The sequence below is a fragment of the Physcomitrium patens genome, chromosome 2, assembly GCF_059467195.1.
Source record: "Physcomitrium patens ecotype Gransden chromosome 2, ASM5946719v1, whole genome shotgun sequence".
Taxonomy (NCBI): domain Eukaryota; kingdom Viridiplantae; phylum Streptophyta; class Bryopsida; order Funariales; family Funariaceae; genus Physcomitrium; species Physcomitrium patens.
The window spans coordinates 704,966-732,339 of NC_143411.1; the positions used below are offsets into that span (position 1 = coordinate 704,966).

Genomic DNA, 27,374 nt, shown 5'->3' on the forward strand with positions numbered 1-27,374 from the left:
AATATTTTTTTATTTATTTAAATCGAATTTAATAAATAAATTTATATTTGGAGATATTTAATAGATGAGATTTTAGACATTTTTGTTAAAGAATTTTGGTTAACCTAATGATTCACATCCAAGAGCTATGATTTTTAGGCATCAACCAAATGGTTGCATCAACAAGCTTCTATTCTAAGAGAATTACATTTATATTTTGATTAATATATTTTAACAAACAACTTTCAATCTCAAATGTTTAAGATTCAGTTATAGTAGTTATAGGCTACTTTGCTAAAATGGCTCACTTTTCCTATGAATTAGGGATTTGTTTTTAGTATTTTAAAAAGTTTATCTTTTATATTTATAAAATATTAAGAGATGCTTTATAAAATTAGAATTAAAATTTATGTAATTTTTTTGTAACAAACCATCTAAAAAATAATGGTTAATTTTAATATACTAATCAAATTCGAAGTGATTTTTTTCTCAAAATATAGAATATCATAAGAATAATCAGATAAAACTCATATAAATTTTAGAACTGGTGAATATATATATATATATATATATATATATGTTTATATATATTATTAATTTTTTATTACTTAAAAAATTAAAATAAATATTAAAAGATCAATTATAAAAGATCTGATTAATTACCTAGTAATTTCTTAAAGAAACTTAGAATTAGATTTGAAATTAATTTAAAATAAAATAATTACTATGGAATTATTTATGGTTTTATAATTTTGAATATATAGTAAAAGTAAATATATTAATCATTAAAAGAATCATGTATATTAGTTGATGTACTATCAAAATCAGATATCAAGATTTAAAGTTTTTTTAGATATTTTTTACAAACATTTTTATAGTGTCAATTCTAAGTAAGATATTGGAATAAGTCCATCAATATTAAATATTTTTAATTATAACTCTTAGTTTAGGAGACTTGTGCATCTATTAAGTAAAGTAAAAATTATCATGAATTATAAAAGTTCTCCAAAACAAATTTTCTTTTTAAGTTAAATAAATCCATTAATAGTAAAATTAATTAATTAATTATTTATTTATATATTTTTTGTATTGGATTTTTCTACATACAAACTTTAAATAGATGAATAAAGTATCTGATTCAGCAGATCATATAAATCAGATTTAGCAGAGTAATTACAGAAACTTGCATGAAAGAAAAAAAATTAAATAAAAAATAAAAAATGATTGTTTGATTTACGAGAGAATATTATTCTACACTGCAATTTTGAAACTATTCAAAATCTTAACTAAATTGAGAAAGAAGATTTTTATTGTAAACCATAGAATAGCAAATAAGTAAGAATTGTTTTAGAAACAAATAATCATATAAATTTAGTATTTCATACTAATGACATTTGAAAGTTTTAAAGATATTTGATAGTTTTCTAAAAACAAACCTAATGCCAAACTTCTATTGAAAGCAAATATATCACATTTTTATTTTATAATCTCCACATTTCTCTTTCTTTTAATTTATCACTTCTGATCATTCATTACGAGTCTTTGTCATGTACAGTTTATTTTGACAATTTTTATTTTCTTTTGGATAAACAAACATTCAAATCGGCAATGGAAAAAACTCGTCAAGGCTACAAACACATGGATTAAATATCTGATTAGTTTTATAGGTAACATAGAATAAAGAGAGAAACCTGATTGTAGAATGAATAATCCTAGGAAGTAAAATCTCATTTTTGAAAATGCATCGTCGATATTGCAACACATTGTCACAGTGGAGTTGCCGAGTTGAGCAAGGGCAAATCTGACTGAAACCCCACAACACAACTCTTTAAACCTAATGTCGATGGTTAAATCAAACTAATCAGCCAACAACACTCTACAGTTCCGATTGAGAGTCTTACGATTTCATGGTCTTGAAATTTCGGTAAACAGTGATCAAGCGCACACGAAGGATCTGAGTGATTGCACAATTTTGAACTCACTCAAGTTGATTGCCTACAGGTTACAAATCTATGTCACGAAAACCCTAATTTGCGTAATATCGAGTTAAAATCTGTACACAAATGTGTGAACTACCGCAATGCTTCCCTGAATTGCCTGTGAAAAAGCATTGGTACAACCCAATTATAAGTAAATCGCGGCAGCAATAGAATTCTCGAAAGCTTGCAGTGGATACAATTGGAGTAATGCTGTCGTCTACACTACCGTTAAGACTGCGGCTTGCGAACCTTGAGCAATTCAATGTCGAAGATGAGAGTTCCAAGCGTGTCACCCTCCCCGTTGGCCAGCCGAGTCTGATTGAAAATGGTGGTATACAGCCTCTGTCTGTCGAAGTAGTCAGGCGGGATAGGACCTTGGTTGGTGTTCTGGTACCCTTGCGATGGCGGAATTACCACCCGACGCACCCCACCTTCCTTCATGCTCCGAACTGCAGAATTGATCCCACTAATCACATTCTTGTCTCCCAATATAAACACGTATGGCTCCGGATTTCCGAAAAAATCCTTGTGGTCATACGTGGAATCAAAGCGCCACCCTTGCTTCGCCCCTAAGCGACCGTAGTAGTGCACCTCAACCTGGTCACCGTCCTCCGGCATCGCCCCCATACCCTGCCGAATGTCCAGCGCCTTCACCCCACTCGACCCCTCCAGCTCATAAAATTTCGGCGGCGGCTCTCTCACTTTCTCCTTCTTCGCGGCGCATTCGCCAATTCCCGCACCAGAAACTAGTGACACAGTTACAATCCCCGCGCCACAACCCGCTCGCAAGAGCACACTCCGCCGCGACACAGGCTCCGATAACTCCTGACACTCCGGATTGACAGAGCATGTCGGTGAATACGTGACAATAGAGCTTCTGGATCTCGCTGTTCGAGAGCACGAGACGAGGACACCATTACAGAGGGACGATGCAGCGCCCAAGCTTAGCATCGCCATAGCCGGACAGCTCTAGATTCAGACCAGAAAGAAGTAGCATGTATACACTTCTGAATCCTGTAAAAGCTTAAACAACACACACACACACACACACCACTGGAAAGCGAGTGTCAGCTACGTCATTCGGTTTGTGATGGCGCAGCTTCACAAAACACTTCCATGGTTTGTGCACTAAAGACAAAACTCCCATGTCTGCCACAAGATTGTAGATGTCTGGAGTGTGCATTTTGAGTTCCCCCGAATCCATCTCGGCGTTCGCCATTGGTTACAAGTGCGCTTTGAGATGGAGAGCTACGATGCAGGATCGTAACCCAGTAGATTAGAATTACGAACAACCTTTGTCTCACCAATCATCTCCAACACCGAGCTTTTTAAATTAGTTTGCAGATCCTCGAAGATGCGAGTGATCGCCCAGCATCGCCATCAAGGCTCTTCCTGCTCTCACCGATTCTTCATTCCTCAGACATGCGAAGAGGCAATTTTATATTTTTGTCGTTTTTGTTTTGAGGGATGGTGATTAATGTTTGCTGAATCACACTGTGTTGCTGTTTGCTTCAGCAACTTTTAGTGAAGGGATAATAACAGAAGTGTACTGCAGGATTATGGAGTTGGATCCAAGCAGTAAAACGTGTGTGTTTAATATTTGATGCAGGTTTCCACCAAAGCAAAGTATAGCTGTTAGGCTTGAAACATAATTGAAAAATTTGGCAATAGGCATTGATTACAGCTCATGTATTTTCAACTGTAGAAAACCAAAACTATGGCAGGTAAACAAAAGGAAATTTGTAGGAGAAACTAACTGCACATACATAAGTAAACATAGGAGAATGTTAAATTTTATTTACTAAATCAATCCATCCATCCTAACCATCATAAAAATAAAATAAAAATAACTTCTTGATTCATTTTTCTACTATTAGATTTGCAACCAATGAAAACCAACCACATTCATCATGATTATCATATTCTTCATTGTAGGTGAGTCAATTTAGTAAAAGCTTGGATCTATTTAATATTCTTCTAAATATATTCACAAATTTCTTTGCTACAAATAATCTTTATTGCAAACAGAAAAAGTTATAAGTACAAGAATGACAATGTCTTGTAATTGGGCTAATACAACTCATGATTTAAGACTTATTAGTAACTTTATTCTTGTACCTTCAAATAAAAAAATTATGTAATAATATTTTATTTTCAACTTGTAAAATTATAATATTTTTTATTTTTATTCTTTTAATATAGATAAAACAAAAAAAAACATGCATTAATCTTCAACACATATTAGAATTAAAATTGAAATCTTTATGATTTATAAGTTATAAAATTTAATAAAATATAAAAAAAGAATCAAATTAGATAAAAATAGTTTTAATTTTCTTAATATATGTATGTTTCCTTGTTAGGTTAACTTGTTGAATGAAGTTCTCATGTCATGGACATACATATTTATCTAGATAAAAAAAAAATTAGGTAGAAGGTAAATATAAGTAGATTTGATATTATCTTATGGCAAAGCTTCTTAGAAGCTTGATAGACACATATTTGACTTTATACATGTTTATAGTTGATTGATAGGTTAGAAACTTGGCCAATAAGTCAATCATGTGTCACATGTATAAATAGCTTATGATACAAGCTAATGATGTGGCATGTTTATAAAAAACTTGCCTTGCAAGCTAAGACATGTATCTCACAAATTGGACACATATAGGAGGTCTTATAGAATATTGTTACATAAGTCTTAATTAGATAATATATATGGAAGTAAGAGTGAAGCCTTTTTTACTCTTGTTGATACATTTTTAGTCTTTAGTCTTGTTTAAAGACTTTCTAATCTTCTTATCTTTGGTAATAGCCATTCTAGTTTAGCATTATACTATCTTTGAGTGATTTTTTAGTCTTTTTGAGTGGAAGAAGAATTTATTGATCTTTTAGTACTTTAAAATTAATATCTTTAATAATTTAAGAAGAATGCTAGCTTGTTGTTCTTGTTTTATTTTAGAAGTAAGTGGATTACTATACTTCTATTATTATATTTTGAAGGTTGTGGACTATTCACACTTAAACTAACTTTTAATTTTTTAAATACTGATTTTTTTTCTTTGAATAAAGTAGACTACTTTTTTTTGTAGAAATTTTTATTTGATATTAGAAATTGTAAATTATCCTCTTCTAATTAAACTTATGAATTTATTTGAGTCTTCTATAGAAGAAAAAATTATTGATGCTATTCACAACAGAAGTGTGAATAGATTTACAACTATTATAGATTTTCTCGAGCTTGTCAATGCTCTTAGAGTCAAAATCTCACATTCTTTTAATGTGAACTATGGAGGTACTATTTCTATGCCTATAGAAGAAATTAACAATGATCTTCAGATTCTATCCTAAAAAATTATGCAATTGAGAGAAACAAGTAGATCAAGTTTACAATTGAATGTAAGAAGTCTTATTTCTACATGTATAAGGGAGGCAAGGATAAGTATGCTAGAAAATTTTGATGAAACAAGATCAAAGTTTTGAATATTTCTACAATAAGTGAAGCTCTTTCTAAAGTTATATCCTTCCTAATATCTTGACAAATTTATTCAAGTTGGATTTATAAATTTACTTCTATCTAGGAGTACTCTCTCTTCATTTGTACATTTAATGGAAAAGGATTCATGACTCATTTATTATTTTAATTTATTCTTAGAAGTCTTTATGGCCATATTTGAAAAATAAAAACAAAGACCAAATTTCTATTTTTACAACAAAGATCATGTTTAACTACTATATATGCTAAAGAATTCCAAAACCTTGCTTGTAATATGGATTGGAATAATAAAGCCTTTATGTATCAATTTTGATGTAGGTTGAAAGAACAATATCAAAAATTTATTATTTACAATACTAAGAGTAGATTCATTAGAGCAATTTATTTCTCAAGCCATTGCATGCAAGAATTGACTCTGTGAAAGACACCAAGAATAAAAGCTTGATTGAAGAGATACAAGTCAAGTCATAGCGACAACTTCTAAGTTTGCAAAAGCTTATTCATCAAGGCCAAAACCTATGCAAATCAATAGAATACATTTCAAACCTCTTATTGAACAAGAAAAGATTTGACATTGTGAAGAAGGATTATACTCATATTATAGAGAACTTAAGCATATTACTCAACATTGTCCAAAGAAGCAATACAACCACAAAATAATGAGCATAGTTGCTAGAAAAGACAATGTGTTGAAAAATAAGATTTTTTTAATTATAATAAAAAACATGCAACTCAAATCTTACATAGTACCTGAGAAAAGTCATATTTTTTCTTTAGATCCCTCACCTTATTTTACAAAAGAAGTTTTTTTAGGACTAAAATATCACAAAGTCTTTGCCTTATTAGATTCAAGAGCCTTATTTTAGTTTAAAGAAGAAGCCTTTGTTAAAAAATAAGAAATAATTTTAGTTAAAAAAAAAAATTATGCATGTAGAAGTCATAAATAATTATTTACTGTCCTTTGAAAATGTTACTTATAAAACAGTTCTTTTAGATCTAGGAACTAAAGACCATAATAGCTTAGTAATATTTAATATGATTAGATCTCTTTCTAATCTAATTATTTTAGGATTATCTTGGCTAAAAAAATACAACCTTAAATAGACTAGATTTCTTGTGACCTTGACTTTTTTCCTAATTTAATCTAGGATTCTACTAGTAAAATAAAAATTTATGAACTTAATATATCCAAATTCTTATTGATAAGTGGAAGAGCTTTTATGTATGCTACAAAAGAAAGATCAACTTTTGCTATATATGCCATACTTATTTTTAATAAAAAAAAGAATTTCAAGTTGCATTCCAAGCTAATATCAATATTATCAAGATATTTAAAAAAAATACAAATATTCATTTAAAGTATTTTTTCTATGATTGTTCCATTGATCTTCAAGAAAAAATTCAACTACCATTTAGACTAATTTATAGCTTATCATAAAATAATTTGGTTGTATTCAAGGAATACATTCACAAGCACTTGGCTAAGAACTTCATATGCTATTCTAAATTTCCAATAAAGTCTCTTATTTTATTTAAGAAGAAAAAATTCAAATCTCTTCGAATGTGTGTGGACTATCAAGGACTTAATAAGATTACCATCAAAAATAAATATTTTCTATTTTTGATTTTAAGACTTTTTAATTAATCAATTCAAGCAAAGATTTATATAAAAATATATTTATAAAAAGTATATAACTTGGTACATATTTAAGAATGAGATGAATAAAAAAACTACATTTTAAACCAAATATGGACATTTGAAATATAATGTCATATCTTTTATACTCACAAATGTATTAGTTGTTTTTTAATATTTAATGAATGATGTCTTTTGTGAGTTTTTTCATGATTTTATCATTTATTATTTAGATGATATTTCAATCTACTCTAATATCATAAAAAAGTGTGAACTTCATGTTTATTATGTATTACAAAAATTAAAAGATGCAAGATTATATGCCAAGATAGAAAAGAGTATATTTCATACTATTCAAATTGACTTTTTAGGATACATCATTTCAAATAATGGTCTTATAATGGATTCTAATAAAGTCCAAACTATCATAAATTTAAAAATCTCAAAAAAAATCAAAAATATATAATATTTTTTGATATTTATAAATTATTACTAGATCTTCATCATTTTTTATTTTTATTTTTATTCTTTAAAAAATTGTGGCTTTGCTTATACATTTGAATGGCATCATTGTTTAAAAAGTACTTCTAATCCAATCATCATGTATATGGATCACAAAAACCTCAAATATTTCATGTCAACATATATTTTGAATTGTCACTAAGTCCATTGGAACAAGTCTTTATCAAGATTTGATTTTAAGAATACTTATCAATCCAAAAAACAATAGGGTTTATCAAATGTCTTTTCTAAACATTCTTAACTTATACTAAAAAAAAGAAATACAGCTTTTGATCAACAAAAAATAATTTTCTTGAAGTCGAAGTATTTTCATCTTTAAGTAATGAAATCAACATTAATTGTTGATTCAACCTTTATCAAGAATATTCAATCAAGTAAATCCTCTAATCTTCTTATTCATAATATCAAGAATACCTTTTTTTTTATATCTCATGATAATTTTAAGTTTGAATTCAAGAATAATCCATTTTATTTTTAAAAAAATTATATATTCTAGAACGTAAAACACAATTACGTGTTTTTTAAGCTTTTCATAATTTTTTAGCAACTGAATATTTTAGATACAATAAGATTGTGGAATTAATAACTATAGATTTTTGGTGGCTTCAAATGTAGAGGAGAATCAAAGACTTTGTATAATCATGTGATATTTATTCAAGATAAAAAAAAAACTCTTCATCATCAATCTTATAAACTTCTTCAACTATTACCTTTTTCAAAACAACAATTGTCTTTTTTTTCTATAGATTTTATTACAGATTTTTTAGTCTCACATTTTTATGATTCTATATTTATGATAGTAGATTATTTTATAAAGATAGTATATTTTGTACTATATATAAAATCTATCATAGGTGAAGAAACAACTAAATTTTTCTTTGACAACATCTATTACTATTATGGATTATCCAAGGATATTATATTGGATAAGGAAGCTCAATTTATATTAAGATTTCAAAAGTGGACATAAAATTATTTTCAACTTTTCATCTTTAAACTAATAGATAAATAGAACAAATAAATAAAGTTTTGAAGTAATATTTAAAATATATCATCAATTATTAATAAGATGATTGATGATATAATAATATAATATATTCTTTTATATAATCAATATTTTTTTTTACTAATTATAATTATCATCTATAACTTGATGCTTTTGATTTTGTAAAATTTGATAATATTATAACAAAAAATTTGACAAATTGTTTATCTAAGTTATATACAATAATAAAGGCATAATTAAAAGAAGCTCAAGAATAAAAAAAAATCAATGTGGTTGCCTATTGCAAGGAGCAACCTCAATTCTACATTGATAATAAAGTATGATTACTTCATTGCAATATTAAGACTAGCCACCTTTGTGACAAGTTGGATTACCATAGGTTTAGACTATTTTTTTATTTGTGAATAAATAAATTATGTTACTTATCAATTATAACTATCAAAGCCTATAAAGATCCATCTTGTATTCTATGTAACTCTTCTTGAACCATATAAGAAAATAAAAATCTTGAAAAGAAGACAAATGCCACTTCTTCTCATAGAAGTGAACAATAATTAAGAATATGAAGTTGAAGAAGTTTTAGACTCAAGGTGGCTGTCATGGACATAAATACTTACTCTAATAATTATCTATATGATTAAGTAGAAGTAGATAAAATGAATTAATTTCAAAATATCTTCTAAAAAAACTACTTAAAAGCTTTATAGATGCGATTTTGATTTTATATGTTGTCATGTTGTCATGATGTAACACAACTAATAGGTAAAAAAATATGAAGAATCTATTATATTATAGAAGATCTCACTTGAAATATTGTAGCAACTTATCTTAGAAAATAGACGATAGTTCAAAAGAAAGTAGAACTAAAGGTTTAAATACTATTTTTTTATAATGTAGGCTTCTACTTACTTTGTGGAACCATAAATAAGGCAAAATAAAGTAGATTAGAAAAATAAAGAATATGAGCATATATGAAAAGAATTTAGGAGTTGATTTAAAAAAAATTAATTCAAAAGGGCAAAATTTGATATCCAAAAAGGACTAGTTATCAACCTGGGTTGAAATCAGGCCTTGAGACACAAAATTAGGCATAGACGGCAATTGGGGGGTTCTTTTGCAAATTAAAGAGTGGAATTTGAGAGAAAACTTGATAAGATTTCTTTAAGCATTAATTTTGAGGGAATTAAGTATGTAATGACTTTGCAAGAGCTTTGCAAAGTCATAGTTATTTTAGGTGATTCTGGAATTTGTGAATTAAAAAGGATATTACATTTTAGAAAATTTTGTGAGTTTGGTAGTAGATCTATAATTCAAATTTTGATGACTTAGGAAAATATTTATTTAGAGTATATGTTATAAGTTTGAGCTTGATCAATTGGTTGAATTGAAGGCTATTGAATTTCAAGTAGATTGAGATCTTAGAAATTAGACTTTGAGAGGCAATTAGAGTTTCTAAGATCTTTAGTAATCTACTAGTTGAATTGAAGTAAAATTTATATTTGAGAATAATAGGCTTGATTTTCTATACACATGTGAAATTTGAGAATAATTGAATAGTTCAATAAGAAGATATTAAAACTCAAAGTTCAATATTCAGATTGGAGTAGGAGGCTGGCCAACATCCAAGTGGATTTTAGGATTTTTCTTCCATTTGGTAAGTACAATTATCTTCAAAATTTGTGTGCTTATTGCCAACTTAGTTTTTAAAAGGTATATAAATTATTAAACAAGATCATTGATTTAATTGATACATATTGAGGTTCTAAATTATACTAGGATTAAATTGAGTAGGATTAGGATTTGTCTAGGATTTGGTTTAGGATTTAGGATTTGTCTAGGATTTGTTTAGAATTTAGGATTTTTTTAGGATTTGATTTAGGATTTAGGATTTATTTAGGGTTTGATTGAAGTCCATTAGGATTTCAACTAAGGTTAAATTAGAACTTGGTTAAGATTTATTTAAGATATATTTTTTATTATTCTAATATTTTTTGAGCTTCTTATGGTTTATTTTAAGGTTTATTGTAGATTTTTTTTAATTCCTTTAAGATTTCTTATTACTTCTTTTGTAATTTCTTTAAGGTTTCTTTTGAATTTTATTAAAGTTTATTTAACATTATTAAGGTTTAATTAGAATTTATTTAGTATTCTATTAGAATTAGGATTTTATTGTTGCAATTTCTATTCTATTTTCTACAATCATGTGTCCAGTGCATTCTCAAGTAAGACTTCACGTAATAGAACAATGTGTTTATAGTTGACTATTAGATTAGAAACTTGATCAATAAATTAGTCATGTATCACATGTGTGGATAGCTTGTAGAAGAAGTAAACTATATGGTGCACACATAGAAAACTTATCTTGCAAGTTAAGACATATTGCTTGCAAAGTCAACACATATTTGAGGTCCTATAGAATTTTGCCACATAGCTCTTGATTGGATAGTATATGTTGAGACAAGAGTGAAGCCTTCTTTACTTTTATCAATTCTTTTTTTTGCTCTAATCTAGATTCAAGAGTCTTTATTTTTGTTGTCTTTTGGCAATAGCTACTTCATTTATTTATTTATTTTTAATATACATATTTCTTTATTTCTATTTTATCATACTTCTTTGAAAAAAGTCTCACTTGGTTATTTATTTTTATCAAGTTCTTATCCTTGACAAATTGACAAGAGTACACTTACAATATCAAAGCTTTGTCTTTTTTTAATTAAGAGTGAATTATTATTTTTTTCTTAATAAGACTTAAGCATATTAGAAGTTGTGGATTACCTTCTTCTAAATTTATTCTATGTTTATTATTTTTTTCATTCTCAAGTCCTCTCTTCTATTTGATTTAAGCAAAATTAGACATCTTCTCTTTTTTAAGTATTATTATGACAAAGCTTTTTGAAATGAAGAGTGAAATGGTACAAATGGAAGAAAAATTGAAGGAGTTAATGCTTGAAATGTATCAATTCAATTTACTACCACAAAAAATAAGAAAAATGGCAGGGAACAAAAAAATAGAAATGATTAGAAATGCTTCAATATTTGCACTAAATCATATACTTTTTTTTTATAATAGAACATCTATCTAATATTAAAAAACCAAAAATTTAGTACTTAAGAAGTTTAATGGTTTAAGATCTAATTTTTGAGGATTTATTAATTAAGTTTAACTCATGATTGAATTTTAATCCTAAAGCTATTCAATCCTAAGATCGTAAGTTAAATTCATTGCTATACTTCTTATAAGTTCAATATTATCATAGTTTTTATCTCTTTTTGAATGATAAGATCCAATATTGGATAATCTAAAGATATTTTTAATGAATTTTTGATCCATATATAAAAAACATGATGTAATTTGTATTGCAATAAAAAAGATCCATATTATACAAGAAGACAATCAATCAGTAACGGTATATGCTTCACAATTTTGACAACTTGCAACTAATATTAAGTGAGATGATATTGCATTTGATAGTTAATTTCTCTATAGATTATAATATGAAATAAAAAAATTGATGCTCAAGTAATATGATCCTCAAACATTGAGTTAAGATATTAATTTTGATGTGAAATATGACAATCAATTTTTTAAATTTTGATTTAAGAATCACATAAGTGCGCCTCAATGTTACTATAATTTAATGGTAATATCAACATCTTCTTAATATATACATTTGAAAATAGAAGATATGCAAATTGATGCACTATGTTTTAAACCTCTTATTGAGAAAGAAAAGATTCATCATTATGATGAAGGATTATACTTGTATTATAGAGAATCTAAGCACACTACTCAATATTATCCAAAGAAGCAATACAACTATAAAATGAGGAGTACAATATTCAAAAAAGTTAGTATGTTAGAAAACAAATTTGTTTAGCTACAATAAGAACCATGCAATTGGAACTTTGTATAATACCTAGTGAAGGTCTTATTTTCTTCTAGAACCTTGTCCTTGTTTTATAATAAATATTATTTTAGGATCTAAACATCACAAAGCCTTTGCTTTATTAGATTCAAGAGCTTCAATGTATTTTTTAGATGAAGAATTTTCTATAAAACATAGCATACTTTTAGTGAAGAAAACTAAATCTATTCATATAGAAGTCATATATAATCATCCATTATTTTCAAAAGATATTACTTATGAAATATTTTTTTTATAGAAATAAAAATTAATGGTCATAGTAGCTTTGTAATATTTAATATCATTAAAACTTCTTTTAATCTAGTTATTTTAGGTTCATCATATCTAAAAAAATATAATTCTAAAATAAGTTAGATTTTTTATAGTCTTATTTTTTTAAAAGTATAATTAAGAATGTAATTAATTATGTAAAAAATTATAGATCTTTTATAAATAAACTTATATTTGTAGATGTAAGAGATTTTTTGCATGTTGTAAAAGAAGGATTATCTTGGGCCATTTATGTTGTATCTATTTCTAATATTGGAAAGAATTCAAGTGGCATTCCAAGACAATATTAAGTTTTTTAAGATATATTTGAGAATAAAAATGTGGATACTCTTCTAAAATATTATTTCTATAACTACTTAATTAACCTTCAAGAAGAAGCTCAACTACTATTTGGAATAATCTATAGTTTATCAAAAAATGAGTTGGTTGAATTCAAGGACTATATTAAAAAGAGTCTAGCTAAGAACTTCATATGCAATTTCAAATCTCTAGCAAAAGCTCCAATTTTATTTATAAAGAAAAAAGATGTATCATTGTAGATGTGTGTCAATTATTAGGGACTCATTAAAATCACCATCACAAACAAATATTTGCTATCTTTGATATCTAGAGTTCTTGATTAATTGAATCAAGCTAAGATCTATACAAAAATAGATCTATAAAGAGCATATAATCTGGTGCATATCAAAGAAGGAGATGAATCAAAGAGCGCATTTTGAATTAGGCATGGACTTTTGAAATACAACATCATATTTTTTGGACTTACAAATATACTAGCAGCTTTCTAACATGTAATGAATAATATCTTTTAAGAGTTTTTAGATGACTTTATTGTGTATTATCTAAATGATATCTTAATTTATTTTAAAAATACAGAAGGATATGAACTTCATATTTTTCATATATTACAAAAATTAAGAAATATAAGATTCTATGCCAAGATAAAAATGTATGTATATCACACTATTCAAGTTGATTTTTTGAGATACATTATTTCAAATGATAAACTTATGATAGATCTTTAAAAAGTTTAAATTATTACAGATTGAAAGATCTCAAAAATGATAAGAAGTTTCCAATACTTTTTAAAATTTGCTAATTACTATCGGATCTTCATCAAAGACTTCTCTTAAGTTGCATCTTTACTTATACATTTGACTTGTAAAGACAAACTTCAATAAGATAAAGAAACTAAAGTAGCATTTGAAACTTTAAAGATAATATTTATTTTTGAATCAATATTATATTGCATTGAATTTTTGAAGTTATTCTTTAAAGAAAGAAATGCATCAAACTTTGCTTTGGATGTTGTATTGTCACAAATAGAAACAAATGATAAATTTTATCCAAAAGCTTTTTATTCAATTTTTTTTTCAATAATCAAGTTCAACTATGAGATTTATGATAAAGAACTTCTTCCAATTATAGATTTATTTCAAGAACAGTACCATTATCTAAAATGTGCTTCTAATCTAATCATTGTTTATATAAACCACAAGAATTTTAAATATTTTATATCAACATGTATTTTAAATCATTGCCAAGCCTGTTTGAGTATATTTTTTTTGTCAAGATTTGATTTTAAGATCATTTATTAATCTAAAAAATAATAAGATTTATTAGATGTCATTTTTAGATATTCTTATCTTATACAAAAAAAAAATGCATCTTTTGATGAATAAAGAATGATTTTTTTAAAGTTGTAGTATTTTTTATCTTTGAAGAATACAATCAAAATTGACTATTGATTCAACTTTTATCAAACAAATTCAATCAAGTATGTCTTTTGATCTTCTTGTTCATGATATCAAAAATTCTTCTTCTAAATCTTGTAATGCTTCTAAGTTTGAGTTCAAGAACAACCTACTCTATTTTGAATGATGCCTATATATTTTAAAAAGAGAAGCATGCTTATGTGTTCTTCAAGCATATCATGACTTTTCAACAACGAGACATTTTGGATTCAACAAGACTTTGGAGCTTATATCTAGAGATTTTTAGTAGCCACAAATGTGGAAGACAATTAAAAACTTTGTCAAGTCATCTAACATTTTTTTAACATCAAAAACTCCTTGTCATCAATTCTATGGACTTTTTCAACCATTCCCCATATCCGAAAAAATATGGTCTTATATTTCTATAGATTTTATCATAGTATTATGTTATAATATAACTATATGGTAAAAATATAATCAAAAATAAATTTCTAATTAATATTTAATCATCTTGATTTAATAGTAATTTAAGATATTTAAACATGGCTTTTATAAAAGCCTCTTAGTTTATTTTCTTGTCTTAATAGCTAATAGATTAAAGATTGGTTATTAATTTTACCTTCTAGACTATAGAATTTCTTTTAATTCTTTAAGAAGGCTATAAATTGGTAAAAATAGAATAAAAGATATAAATAATTATTATTATTGATATTAAGATTAAGTTGAAGATAGAATTGGACTAAAAGTTTCTTAAGATATGTTGGATTGATTCTTGGAGATTGAGCATTTGTGGAATAAGGTCAAAATCAAACCTATAGCCATTAAAATTGCCGCCTAAAATAAAGTAGGTATTTAGAAATCATTAAAAATAAATATAATTATTATTTTATTAACATCTGCATATCATAAATTTAGTGATAAAAAAGTGCTTATTTCAATTAAAGCATGTACTTAAAAAATTAATTATATGAAGATTTTATATGATATTATAAGTTTAAAAAGATTATTTAAAAAAAAATCACAATATAATAAAACTTTTTTAGATTAAAAAATTTTTAATAAAAAATAAAATAAAATAAAATAAAATCCATATCTAATAAATTATATTATAAAAATAGTAATATGCCTGAAAAAGACTAGACTATCTCAAAAATTGAAGATCCTTCTATTCAATAGCAACATAAAATCTTATTAAAAAATAGGACAAAATATACTACAACATAACTGAATAGAACTAAATAAAATAGGACATGAAAGACAAATTGAGCAAACAAAAACAGAACAAAATATAATAAAAATAAAGAATGTAAACTTTACTAAGAGAAAGGGCTTGAAGCCATACTTGATGAGATGCCCTAAAAAGACTTAACCAATCTCATTTATACATTGTCCTACCATCCTAGATTTTCTAGAATGTTCTTAGGTGGTAGGCCTACCTAAATAACCTCCTTAAACTCCTTTTCTAAAAGATTTCATGGTAGGCTCCACTTAAATAACTATCCTAAATTCTTTCTAGAATGTTCCACGGTAGATCCTACCTAATTCACTAACCTAACTCCAAATTCTAGAAACTTCCATGGTTCTGATTATGTATACAATTATCTTATCTATATCTTGTTATAATGCTAATCTATTCTTATATACCAATGTAAGAGTAAAGAAGGTAATCTTGCTCATATTTGTTTACATTAAATTCTAACTATTAGTGATTTTGATAAGAGAGTAATACAATAGGATTTGCCTTCATTTACTACTATTGATAACTAAATATTTATTTGATCTCAAAAATATTTATCATTGGCTAAAATCAAATATATATCATTAAATATTTTTTGTATAAATATTTTGTTATAAATTAATATTACTTCAAAATATTACTTAGTTTTATTTTTAAAATAACTTAAAGATTTTTTAAATATTTTTTTAACATATAATTATAGTATTATAATTTTTGACTTGACTTTATTAGATGTCAAGTAATTGTCAATTGATACTAATATATATATGTAATATATACTAATATATAGTATTTATTAAATATTAGTAATTATTTAATATTAGTATCAAATTAATTTTTATTTTATTTGAAATATTATAGCTATATATAAAATTTTATTTAATTTTTTTAAAATTATTTTTTTATATTTAAAATCTTAGAAATAAACTACAATGTGATTTTTTTTGTACTCTTTGATGCAAGTCTACAATTATACTTCTTAATTTATACAAAACATGACATGAATCATTTGAAATTTTTTTACATGTCAACAAAATCATTTGAAGTGTTCTATCAAACCTTTTGTTAAGAGATTATTTACATACATATATAATTCTTATGTAGTATCAAAGACAAAAACTTAATAAAAATAAATAAAAAAGTGAGACTTTTTTCAAAGAAAGATGACAAAATAGAAATAACTAAATATGTATATTAAGAAAGAAATTGGAATGGCTATTGCCAAAAGATAAGAAAACTAGAGATCCTTGAAACTAGACTAGAAGTAAGAAAAGAGTTGACCAAAGTGAAGAAGGCTTTACTCTTGCCTCTATATATAATATCTACCTAGGAGCTATGTGGTGACATTCTATAGGACCTCCAAAAATATGTTGACTTTGCACAACACGTATCTTAACGTGCAAGACAAGTTTTCTATATGGGCACTATATAGTTAGCTTGTTTCACACGCTACCAACACGTATGGCATGTGGTTAACTTGTTGACAAAGTTTCTAATCTACGAATCAAGAATAAATACAAGTAAAGTCAAAGCAGCGTCTATAAAGCTTCTAAGAAGCTTTTCTAGAAGATATTATGAAATTAATCTACTTTTATCTACTTCTACCTATTCATATTATTTAAGTAACAATTATAGTAAATATATGTCTATTACATTATTCCCCCGTCTAAAAACGAGTTCCATGGAGAGCGGTGATGACATGTCGAGGAAGTCTAAGATGCGGCAAATTATATTTGCCACATACTCTGATCTTTGTTCTCTTCGAAGATGATTGATAGGACCTCTCAACCATCGATAGTGTCCCATACTAGGGTAGGAAGACCACCTAATTATTTGATCATTATTGAAGCCTTCATAACTTCTTTCAAATAAAATATTTGGAATAGCGTCAAGAATTGTTCCTACCTCTGGTAAAATCACCAAACATCGGGAGTCCTTTTCAAGGTCATGATATCAAATGTGTTCTATCTTGCCATTTATTCGAAAAAAAACATGTCGTTCTTGAGGATCTTCATCTCAATTGTGTCGTCTTGATGGTTGTGACAATCATAATGTCTTGTCTGACAGATCAATAAATAAAGGCTCTTCAGTCGAATCCACTAGTTATTGGTTCTCCATCTCCTTAGCATCATAACTACAAAGAAGCTACAAACAATGATTGAAAATAGAATGTTATCTTGGCTAGATCTTGTTTCTTTTATAAAGAAGGTTTTTATCTTAATTTTGATGGATATCAGAAATGAAAAGCCTCCATTGCCTTTCCTACATTTGCAAGATTCTTTACTAGCTTCCATGTCCATTTACTAATATCATATTTGCATCAATGGATAAGATATTCGAATTTATTTTGGTATCGCCTTGAATCTAGAACTTCTTCTACTTTAAACTCTTTACTATTGTCTACTTCTATAGGAGGAGGTGGAGCTTGTCTACTTCTATAAGAAGACGTGAAGCTTGTCTTCTTCCTAGTATGTCTACTATCTTATATGATTCAAGAAGAGACACATGGAATATTAGATGGATTTTCATTGACTCCGATAGGTGTAAACGATATGCAACTCGATTGATTTGTGTAGAAATAGAAAATGGTCTAAGCCTTTGATAGTCCAACTTGTCATAAGGACGAGTGATCTTGATATTATCATGAAGTAATTATACCTTGTCATCCATGTAGAATAGTGGTTGTTTCTTTTCATAGACATCCGCATTAACCTTTTTTTGTTCTTGAGCTTCTTTTAATTGCGCCTTCATTATTGCATATATCTGTGACAAATGAATTGTCAAATCTTTTGTTGTAAGATTATCAATTTTTGAAAAGCGAAAAGTATCAAGTCATTGATGATAACCATAATTGGTAAAAAAAGGTGTTTATTTTGTAGAAGAATGTACCATGTTATTATAAGCAAACTCTGCCAATGGCAAAAGAGTTGTCCAATCATCTTATTGGTATTTGATTGTACATCCTAAATACTGCTTCAAAACTTGATTAACACACTGCGTTTGATAGCAATAGATATTATCAAGAAAGAGCTTAGCTATTTCTTTACTTGTGATAGATTTTGTACATGGTACAAAATGTACTATCTGAGTAAAACGATCTACTATCACGAATATAGAGTCATAAGAATCTGAGATTGAAAAATCCATAATGAAATCCATAGAAACAGAAGACCATGGTTGTTTTGGAATGGATAATGGCTGAAGAAGTTCTTAAGATTGATGATAAGGAGTTTTTTTTTTTTTTTTTTTTATCTTGAGCAAACATCAAAAGATTGTACAAAATCTTTGACTACCTTTCATATTTGGGACCACCAAAAATCCTTTGATATTAGTTCTAAAGTTTTATTGTACCTAAAATTTCATGCTGCTATAAAGTCATGACGAGCTTGAAGAACACATAATTGAGCTTTACCTTCTAGAATATGTAGGCATCCCTCAAAATATAGTAGATTGTTCTTGAATTCAAACTTGTATCATAACCCTTTGAAGGATTTTCTTTAATATCATAAATAAGACGATCAGAAGACATACTTGATTGAACTTACTTAATAAAAGTTGAATCAACAATTAGTGTTGATTTCATTATTTGAAGATGAAGATACTCTAGTTTCAAGAGAATTATCTGCTGCTAATCAAAAACAACATATTCTTCGTTTAGTATAAGATAAGATTGTCTAGAGAGTGCATCTGACAAATCTTGTTATTTTTCCAATCAATAAGTGATCTTGAATTCGAATCTTGACAAAGACATACTTCAATGGACTTCGCGATGATTCAAAAAACGTGCTCATATAAAATATTTAAGGTTCTTGTGATCCATATACACGATAACTAGACTAGAAGCACCTTCTAGATAATGGCGCCATTCTTGAAATGAATCCATGATTGCAAGAAGTTTTTTTATCGTGGATCTCGTAGTTGATCTCAGTTGCTGAAAAGTTTTTGGAATGAAAAGCTACTAGATGAAGTTTATCATCTATTCCCATTTGCGATAATACGGCACCTAAAGCAAAGTCTGATGCATTTGTTTCTATAAAAAATGGCTTAGAAAAATCAATATGATATAAGATTGGTGTAAAAACAAAAGATATCTTTAAAGCTTTAAATGCCACTTCGGCTTCTTGATTCCATTGAAGTTTGTCTTTATAAGTCAAACGTGTAAGTGGAACTAAAACTTGAGAGAAGTCTTTGATGAAGATCCAATAGTAGTTGGCAAATCCCAAAAAACATTGGACATATCTTACCATTTTTGGGATCTTTCAACCTATAATAGCTTGAACTTTCTTAGGATCCATCATAAGTCGATCATTTGAAATGATGTATCTTAAAAAGTCAACTTGAGTAGTGTGAAATATACACTTTTCTATCTTGGCATAGAGTCATATATCTCTTAGTTTTTGTAACACATGATGAACATAAAGTTCATGTTTTTTAATGTCCTTAGAATAGATTAAAATGTTGTCTAGGTAACAAACAATAAAATCATCTAAACACTCTCGAAAGGTATCATTCATTAGATGTTGGAATGCTATTAGTACATTTATAAGTCCAAAAGACATGACGTTGTATTCAAAATATCCATACCTTGTTCAAAATGCAATCTTCCATTCATCTCCTTCTTTGATGCATACCAGATTGTATGCTCCTTGTAAATCTATTTTTGTATAGATCTTAGCTTAATTCAAATGATCAAAGAATCTAGATATCAAAGATAGCGAATATCTGTTCTTAGTGATGATTTTGTTGAATCCTTGATAATCGACACACATCTACAATGATTCATTTTTTTTCTTCACAAATAAAATTGAAGCTTTTGTTGGAGATTTGGAATAGCATATGAAGTTTTTGGCCAGATTTTCTTCAATATACTCCTTGAGTTCAACCAACTCATTTTGTGATAAACTATAGATTGGTCCAAATGGCAGTTGTGCTCCTTCTTGAAGGTCAATTGAGTAATCATAGGAACAATGTTTCGAAAGAGTATCTACATTCTTCTTTTCAAATACATCTTAAAAATTTTGATATTGGCTTGGAATGTTACTTGAAATCTTTCCACTAGTAGAATCATATGTTGCATAAATGACACAAGGTGATCTTTCTTTTGCAGCATGCAAGAAAACTCTTACACCTACAAAAACAGATTTAATTGTACTAGACTTATGACTTTCTACTTGATTAACTACACTCTTAGTCATACTTTTAAAAAAGTGAAGACTACGAGAAGTCTAATCTATTTTAGGATTATATTTTTTTAGCCATGATAAATCTAAAATAATTGGATTAGAGGGAGATGTAATAATATTAAATATTACTAAGCTACTATGACTATTAGTTGTTACTTTTGTAAGAAGGGTTTCATGAATAATATCTCTTGAAGACAACAGATGACCATCTATGACTTCTACATGAACATGTTTAGTTTTCTTCACTAAAAGTATGCTATGTCTTTTAGCAAATTCTTCATCTAAAAAATATCCCGAGGCTCCTAAATCTAATAAGGCAGAGGCTTTGTGATGTTTAGGTCCTAAAATAATATTTATTGTAAAACAAAGAGAGGGTTTTGAGGAGAGAATAGGACCTTTATTAGGTGTTGTATAAGGTTCCAACCACATGGTCCCTATTGTAGCTGAATAAACTTGTTTTTTGACATACTATCTTTTTTGATAGTCGTACTCCTCATTTTGTAGTTGCGTCGCTTCTTTGGGCAATGATGAGCAATAAGCTTAGGTTCTCCACAATATAAGCACAATCCTTCTTGACGATGATGAGTCTTTTCTTGCTTAGTAAGAGGTTTGAAATGTACTGCATTAATTTACATATCCTCTACTCCCGAATATATGTGCTAAAGAGATATTGGTGTTGTGATTGAATTATAGTAACGTCGAGGTCCACTTGTATGGTTCTCAGATCAAAATTCAAAAAGATGATTGTCACACTTAACAATCAATTGCTTGACTCAATATTTGAGGATCAAGTAAGTTGAGCATTAATTTTTTTACCTCATATTGTAATCCATAGAAAAATTGGCTGACAAGTGCAGCATCATCCCACTTGATATCAGTTGGAAGTTGTCGAAACTATGAAGCTTACAACATTACTAATCGGTTGTCTTATCATAAAATATAGATCTTATTGGTTGCAATACAAATTGCATCATGTTCTCCATACATGGATCAAAACTCTACCAAAAAAGCCTCTATATTATCCAATATTACATTTCGTTGTTTAAAAAAAGATAAAAACTACGATAATGTTGAATATGAAAGAAGCGTATGAATGAATCTAACTTGTGATCTGAGAGTTAGATAGCTTTGGGGTTGAAGTTCAATCACAAGTTGTACTTGATTGATAAATCCTTTAAACTTTGTTCTAGTGCCATCAAACTTCTTGGATAGGATAATTCTTGGTTCTCTAATACTGGAAGGATGTTCTACCATAAGAGAAGGGATATGATTTGGAGCAGATGTTAAAATAGCTCCAATCATTTCTATATCTTCACTTCCTGTCAATCTTATTGCTCCTTGTCATGGTAAATTGAGTTGATACATTGCAAGTATTAACTCCGTCAATTGCTCTTGCATTTGTGCCATTGCATTCTTCATTTCAGCAAGTTTTGCCATGATAACACTTAGAAAAAAAAGATGTCTAGTATTGCTCAAGACAAATAGAAGAGATGACTTGATAACAAAGAAAATACTAAGGACAATATGAGTTTAGAAAAGGGTAATCTGTAACTTCTAATATGCTTATGTCTTATGAAGAGAAAGGGGTAATCCACTCTTAATTAAGATTAGACAAAGCTCTGATATTGTAAGTGAACTCTTATCAATCTGTCAAGGACAAGAATTTAATACAAATAAATAAACAAGTGAGACTTTTCTCAAAGAAAGATGAGAAAATAGAAATAACTAAATATGTATATTAAGAAAGAAATTGAAATGGCTATTGCCAAAAGATAAGAAAACTAAAGATCCTTGAAATTAGACTAGAAGCAAGAAAGGAGTTGAGCAAAGTGAAGAAAGATTTACTCTTGCTTCTATATATACTATCTACCTAAGAGCTATGTAGTGACATTCTATAGGACTCCAAAAATATGTTGACTTTGCACAAAACGTATCTTAATTTACAAGGCAAGTTTTCTATGTGGGCGCCACATAGTTAGCTTGTTTCGCAAGCTACCAACATGTATGGCACATGGTTAATTTGTTGACCAAGTTTCTAATCCATGAATCAAGAATAAACACAGATAAAGTCAAAGCAACATCTATATAGCTTCTAGGAAGCTTTTCTAGAAGATATTATGAAATTAATCTACTTTTATCTACTTCTACCTATTCATATTACTTAAGTAACAATTATAGTAAATATATGTCCATGACATGTAGACAATTAAAAGTGTATAATGGATTGACAACTTGTATCCACTATATTAATTGGTAGTCAATGTATAATTATTGCAACTTATTAAACCATGATGCAACCTTATAAGACAAGTGTTCACATTTCAATTAAACCTTGATTGCTAAGTTACTTGTTAGTATGTTCATACTAAAAAGTCTATGTCAAAAGATCATAGACTTATATTATAAGAACTAAAACCTAAGGCTCATTTCAAGCAGTTAGTTCTTTTGGATCCTTGATGGTTGGATAATGAGCTAATATGTATTTCATATTAATATACTTCTATCTTACAGCAATACATACCTCATATTCTCTAACAGATTTATCCAAAATCTATGCAAAATTTGTATAATTTGAATGATCATATACTTCAACATTTTACAGTCCCAAATGCCCAATTTAAGGATTGATTGTTGGTGATAGATATGGTAGACTAGTGAGGGCAAATTTTTAGAAAATGTGTTGAGAACCTCCTCCAGATCGAGGATTCACACAAAGGATCTCGCTGACCCAAGCGGCTGGTGGGATACGAAAGACCCGCAGCTGCCAGGCTTGAGCTTATCCAAATCTTGTAGGGTGCTGTTGGATTGCCAAGCTGCCACTAAGCCACGGAGCCCATAACAATGCAGTCCAACAGAAACTGTTACTTTATATGCTGTGCGCGTGCGTTCTTCCACTGGGAACTGCTTTGACATTTACTGATTTACAAAAAACAGCACAATTTAAGTGCAGTGATAGGTTTGCAAAGTCTTCGCCATATGAGTATTTTCCTTCATTTTCTTAGTTATTTTCATTTTGCTGCAATCCACAGTTTATCAGTTTCGTTCTTTTCTTGATTGGGTTAGCATGTGGGTTAAATTAACAGATTAGAATAATTTTAATGTACAACATATTAGAATAACACTAATCATGTTACATATTTCGTAACTTGAATCATCCTTCTTTTGATCAAGCCATTGGCATCTCTGCGATTATCACAAAGAGCCCTAAACCCTAAACCCGCTTCACTTCGCATCACTTCGCTGAATCTCCTTTATACTTGAGGTTGCACAACATTTCCAACTATTGTACAAGCACATGTTTCAAATGGAAACCCTGCATTCAGGATTATGAACATTACACACACACACACACACACACACATCTGTAATGACAAGACTCGAGTCTGCACATGATCACGCAAAGGAGAAACTTGCAATCAATTTTTGACCTACAGGACCACACAATAGTCCATCAGACTGACATAGGACAACTGAGAAACATCAATGAGCCTTGTGCGTAGTCTTGCTGCAGAGATGTACATAGAGAGGTCAGTAGTCAAGACACACATTAGAATTTGAAAGAGAAACGAGACTGCTCACGACCATTGCTCACTGATCACTCAAACCAGTTCTGAAGCTAGCAATTTAGGCATCATGCTTCACCTCCGATCAAGAGAGGTCCAACCACCACATGAGGCACTCAGACTTCGAAATTGGTATGTTACTGTAAATGTGTGGGGATGCAGGCTCTTCCAGCCCTACGCTCAAGAAAGATAGATTCAGACCCATGCACACCGAAATTGGTGGCCGTTAGCCAGGCAGATCGAGGTGAGTTCTCGAATACCCAGGAAGATTCCAACTAGTAAACATGGAATTTTTCATGGATGATTAACGATGCGTCATGGCTACCAATGGTGCTCACTACACTTCCATTGCCATGTATCAATCTAAACTGCAAGCCCCGTGGGTGATCCCTAGAAGTCAACCCACTCCCTTCGACATGAAAAACTAATCTTGGATCTGTTTGTGAGGCCTCAATGTAGGATGCCAGCATATGATGTTGGGCATAAACGATTTCATATGGTCTTACTATTCAGCAGGGGGAACATTAGCAGGAGTTGTTCCAGGCATACCAGGGTTATGGCAGATGAAATCTCTACAGATTGAGAGATAGATGATGAAGGCAACTATGATGATGAGGACTAAGACGAGGAGCTTCAGTTTGAAGTGTGCACACCACGCCCTGCGTCGAATCTGATTACCCTGCTTTTCGAAGACATGCGCATTGGAGTGAAGATCATCTGTCTTGCCTACTAGAAGATCGATCCTTTCGTTTCGGTCAAGCAACTTCTCGATGTTCACCATCATGATTTCCTTCACCTCCGCCACTTGAGACTTGATTTTCGACATTTTCTTAATCTCTTCAGGGTTGGCGGCAACAAAGTCCATGTGCTCCTTCAACCTCGGCCCGAACTCCGCATTGAGGCTATAAGTGACCGCGAGATCGGCCCTCCCGCCTTGATACCGGTGCTGGAAATCATTCTTCACGCGGTCTAAGAAGGCGAACGCAATCTGGCGGCTGAAGTCCTCATCAGCCACCGCTAGAAATGTGAACCCATCCTCAACAAGGAAATTGAATGTGTGTCGATCGCATACGTAAGTGTGCTTGTTGTTGCCTCCAGGCAGCTTTGCCAAACACTGCGCCGCAATTCTGTTCGAGTTTCCGGACACCGACGCGTATTCAGCGAGAACAGTCGTCCCCCTCGACACAAAACTGTATATCAAGCCCTCCTCCATCTCGCTCCGCGTCTTGTCTTGCAATCCCCAAGTCCTTCAACCTTGTATTGTCCCACACCCACGCCACAAGCAGCACTCCGCTACTCCCCCATACTGCTAGAGTTATCTGATCTTTTCCGTGAAACACTAAAATCTGCAAATATTCCTTGGAGAAGATTTAAAAGAGAAAAAAGTAAAAGAAAAAGAAAAAGAAAAAGACTGATTAACTAACTAACTAGCCAACTAAAAGGTACAATTAACGCACACAAACTGAGGATTCTTAACTACTACAATTAAGCAAACAGCGAGAGATCCCTCCCTTGCGAGCTACTCACTTCCACATACTCGCACTCGGACAGAACCAGCATCTGTGGATCTAGATCACTGTCGATGCTGATCCGACCCTTGACTCTAGCTACCAGCTGAGCAGGATCGACAGTGTCACAAGTTCGAAGCAGCCTTCGTGCTTTTTGGTTTCCATTTCCGCAAGTTGCCGAACCGTTCGACCCGGGACTCCACTTGAGGTGGTACCAGAAAACGGCTTGCAAGAACCTTCAGATTCGAATTGCAGGTGACTGTAATCGCCAGTTTGTTCCCCGAAAGCTTGCTTTACAGCACACACTTCACTACCAGGAAGCTCATTTAGAAGGGCATTCGCCCTCGTTCATTGAATAATTTTTGTTTGCAAGTCAAACCTGGAAACTTGTTATCATTTCGTTATCTTCCATGGAAAGTCTCTGTATATGTTACCTTCATTTACGAGGAATTGTAAATGATAGGAACATGCAAGGATGCTACCATCCAGAGTAATATTAGCAATGTTTTTTTTTACGACAAGGACGCCATTCAGGGAACTGGGATCTTTGGAGTTGCTTGTATTAGTTACTTTCGTTGTATGGCCCAGCTTAGATTTCCATGCATTGCCACTGGCTTCTAGACCTGATTAACCTTCTCTTGTACAACGAATTAGACATATACTGCAGTGGGGGAAAGCATTGGTCAACTAAGTTTTATTCAGTAGCTTCAACAGGAACGCGGGTTCACAGCTTGATTTCCAAGCTTCGATTCACAAGACAAGCAAATGTAGAAGTTACTTGACTCATTGGTTCACATACTGGTGATGCCCTATTTGGTTCCTTGTAGTAGAATCAGCAGATCTCCTTATTGTGATATAACCAATGTACTATTATAAACATGATACCATGTTTGAACAGCAGCGTGCAACTGCATGTGCCTCAGTTTGAGTATGATACATGAGGCATGTTTGCTTGGAGTTGAGGTAAGACAATATTGAAAAGTAATTATGTTGCTGTGAGGTTTGATAAAGTTAGGTTTGAAATGGGAAGTTTAATGTTCAGGAAATGTTTAATTAATAAATTGTGTCATTGCTACAACTAATGAAGTTATAATGAATTTTTTTAAATATTAGGAGCATAAGGGTTTGGAGTATTAATAAACTGATAAACATACTTGAAAATCTAATCTTAATAAATATATAAAACATGTATATATAGTAAGAAGTAAAAGCTTAGATGCATTCAATTATTTTCATTCTTGCCATGTTTTTGCTGCATTTTTAGAATATATAATTCATAAAATAATAAAAATGATTGTATAGTATAAGCTTTAAATACAATATATTACAATAAATTTTGCATATCTTACTGTGA

General features: G+C 29.7%; 2 protein-coding genes across 2 annotated transcripts; both read right to left on the minus strand.

Annotated features, from left to right (window-relative positions):
* Positions 1–1,674: 1,674 nt before the first annotated feature.
* Positions 1,675–3,144, minus strand: LOC141044560 (peptidyl-prolyl cis-trans isomerase FKBP17-1, chloroplastic-like). Its single transcript, XM_073529218.2, has one exon. It carries the CDS (start codon positions 2,913–2,915, stop codon positions 2,187–2,189), a length of 729 nt encoding a protein of 242 aa, XP_073385319.1. The 5' UTR covers positions 2,916–3,144; the 3' UTR covers positions 1,675–2,186.
* A 21,487-nt stretch (positions 3,145–24,631) lies between these two features.
* LOC112295505 (vesicle-associated membrane protein 721) lies at positions 24,632–26,137 on the minus strand. The gene has a single exon (XM_024547216.3). It carries the CDS (start codon positions 25,723–25,725, stop codon positions 25,018–25,020), a length of 708 nt encoding a protein of 235 aa, XP_024402984.1. The 5' UTR covers positions 25,726–26,137; the 3' UTR covers positions 24,632–25,017.
* Between the last annotated feature and the right edge of the window lie 1,237 nt (positions 26,138–27,374).

Coding starts and splice junctions, on each gene's coding strand:
- LOC141044560 (XM_073529218.2), bottom strand. CDS start 2,915: ATGGCGATGCTAAGCTTGGGCGCTGCATCGTCCCTCTGTAATGGTGTC.
- LOC112295505 (XM_024547216.3), bottom strand. CDS start 25,725: ATGGAGGAGGGCTTGATATACAGTTTTGTGTCGAGGGGGACGACTGTT.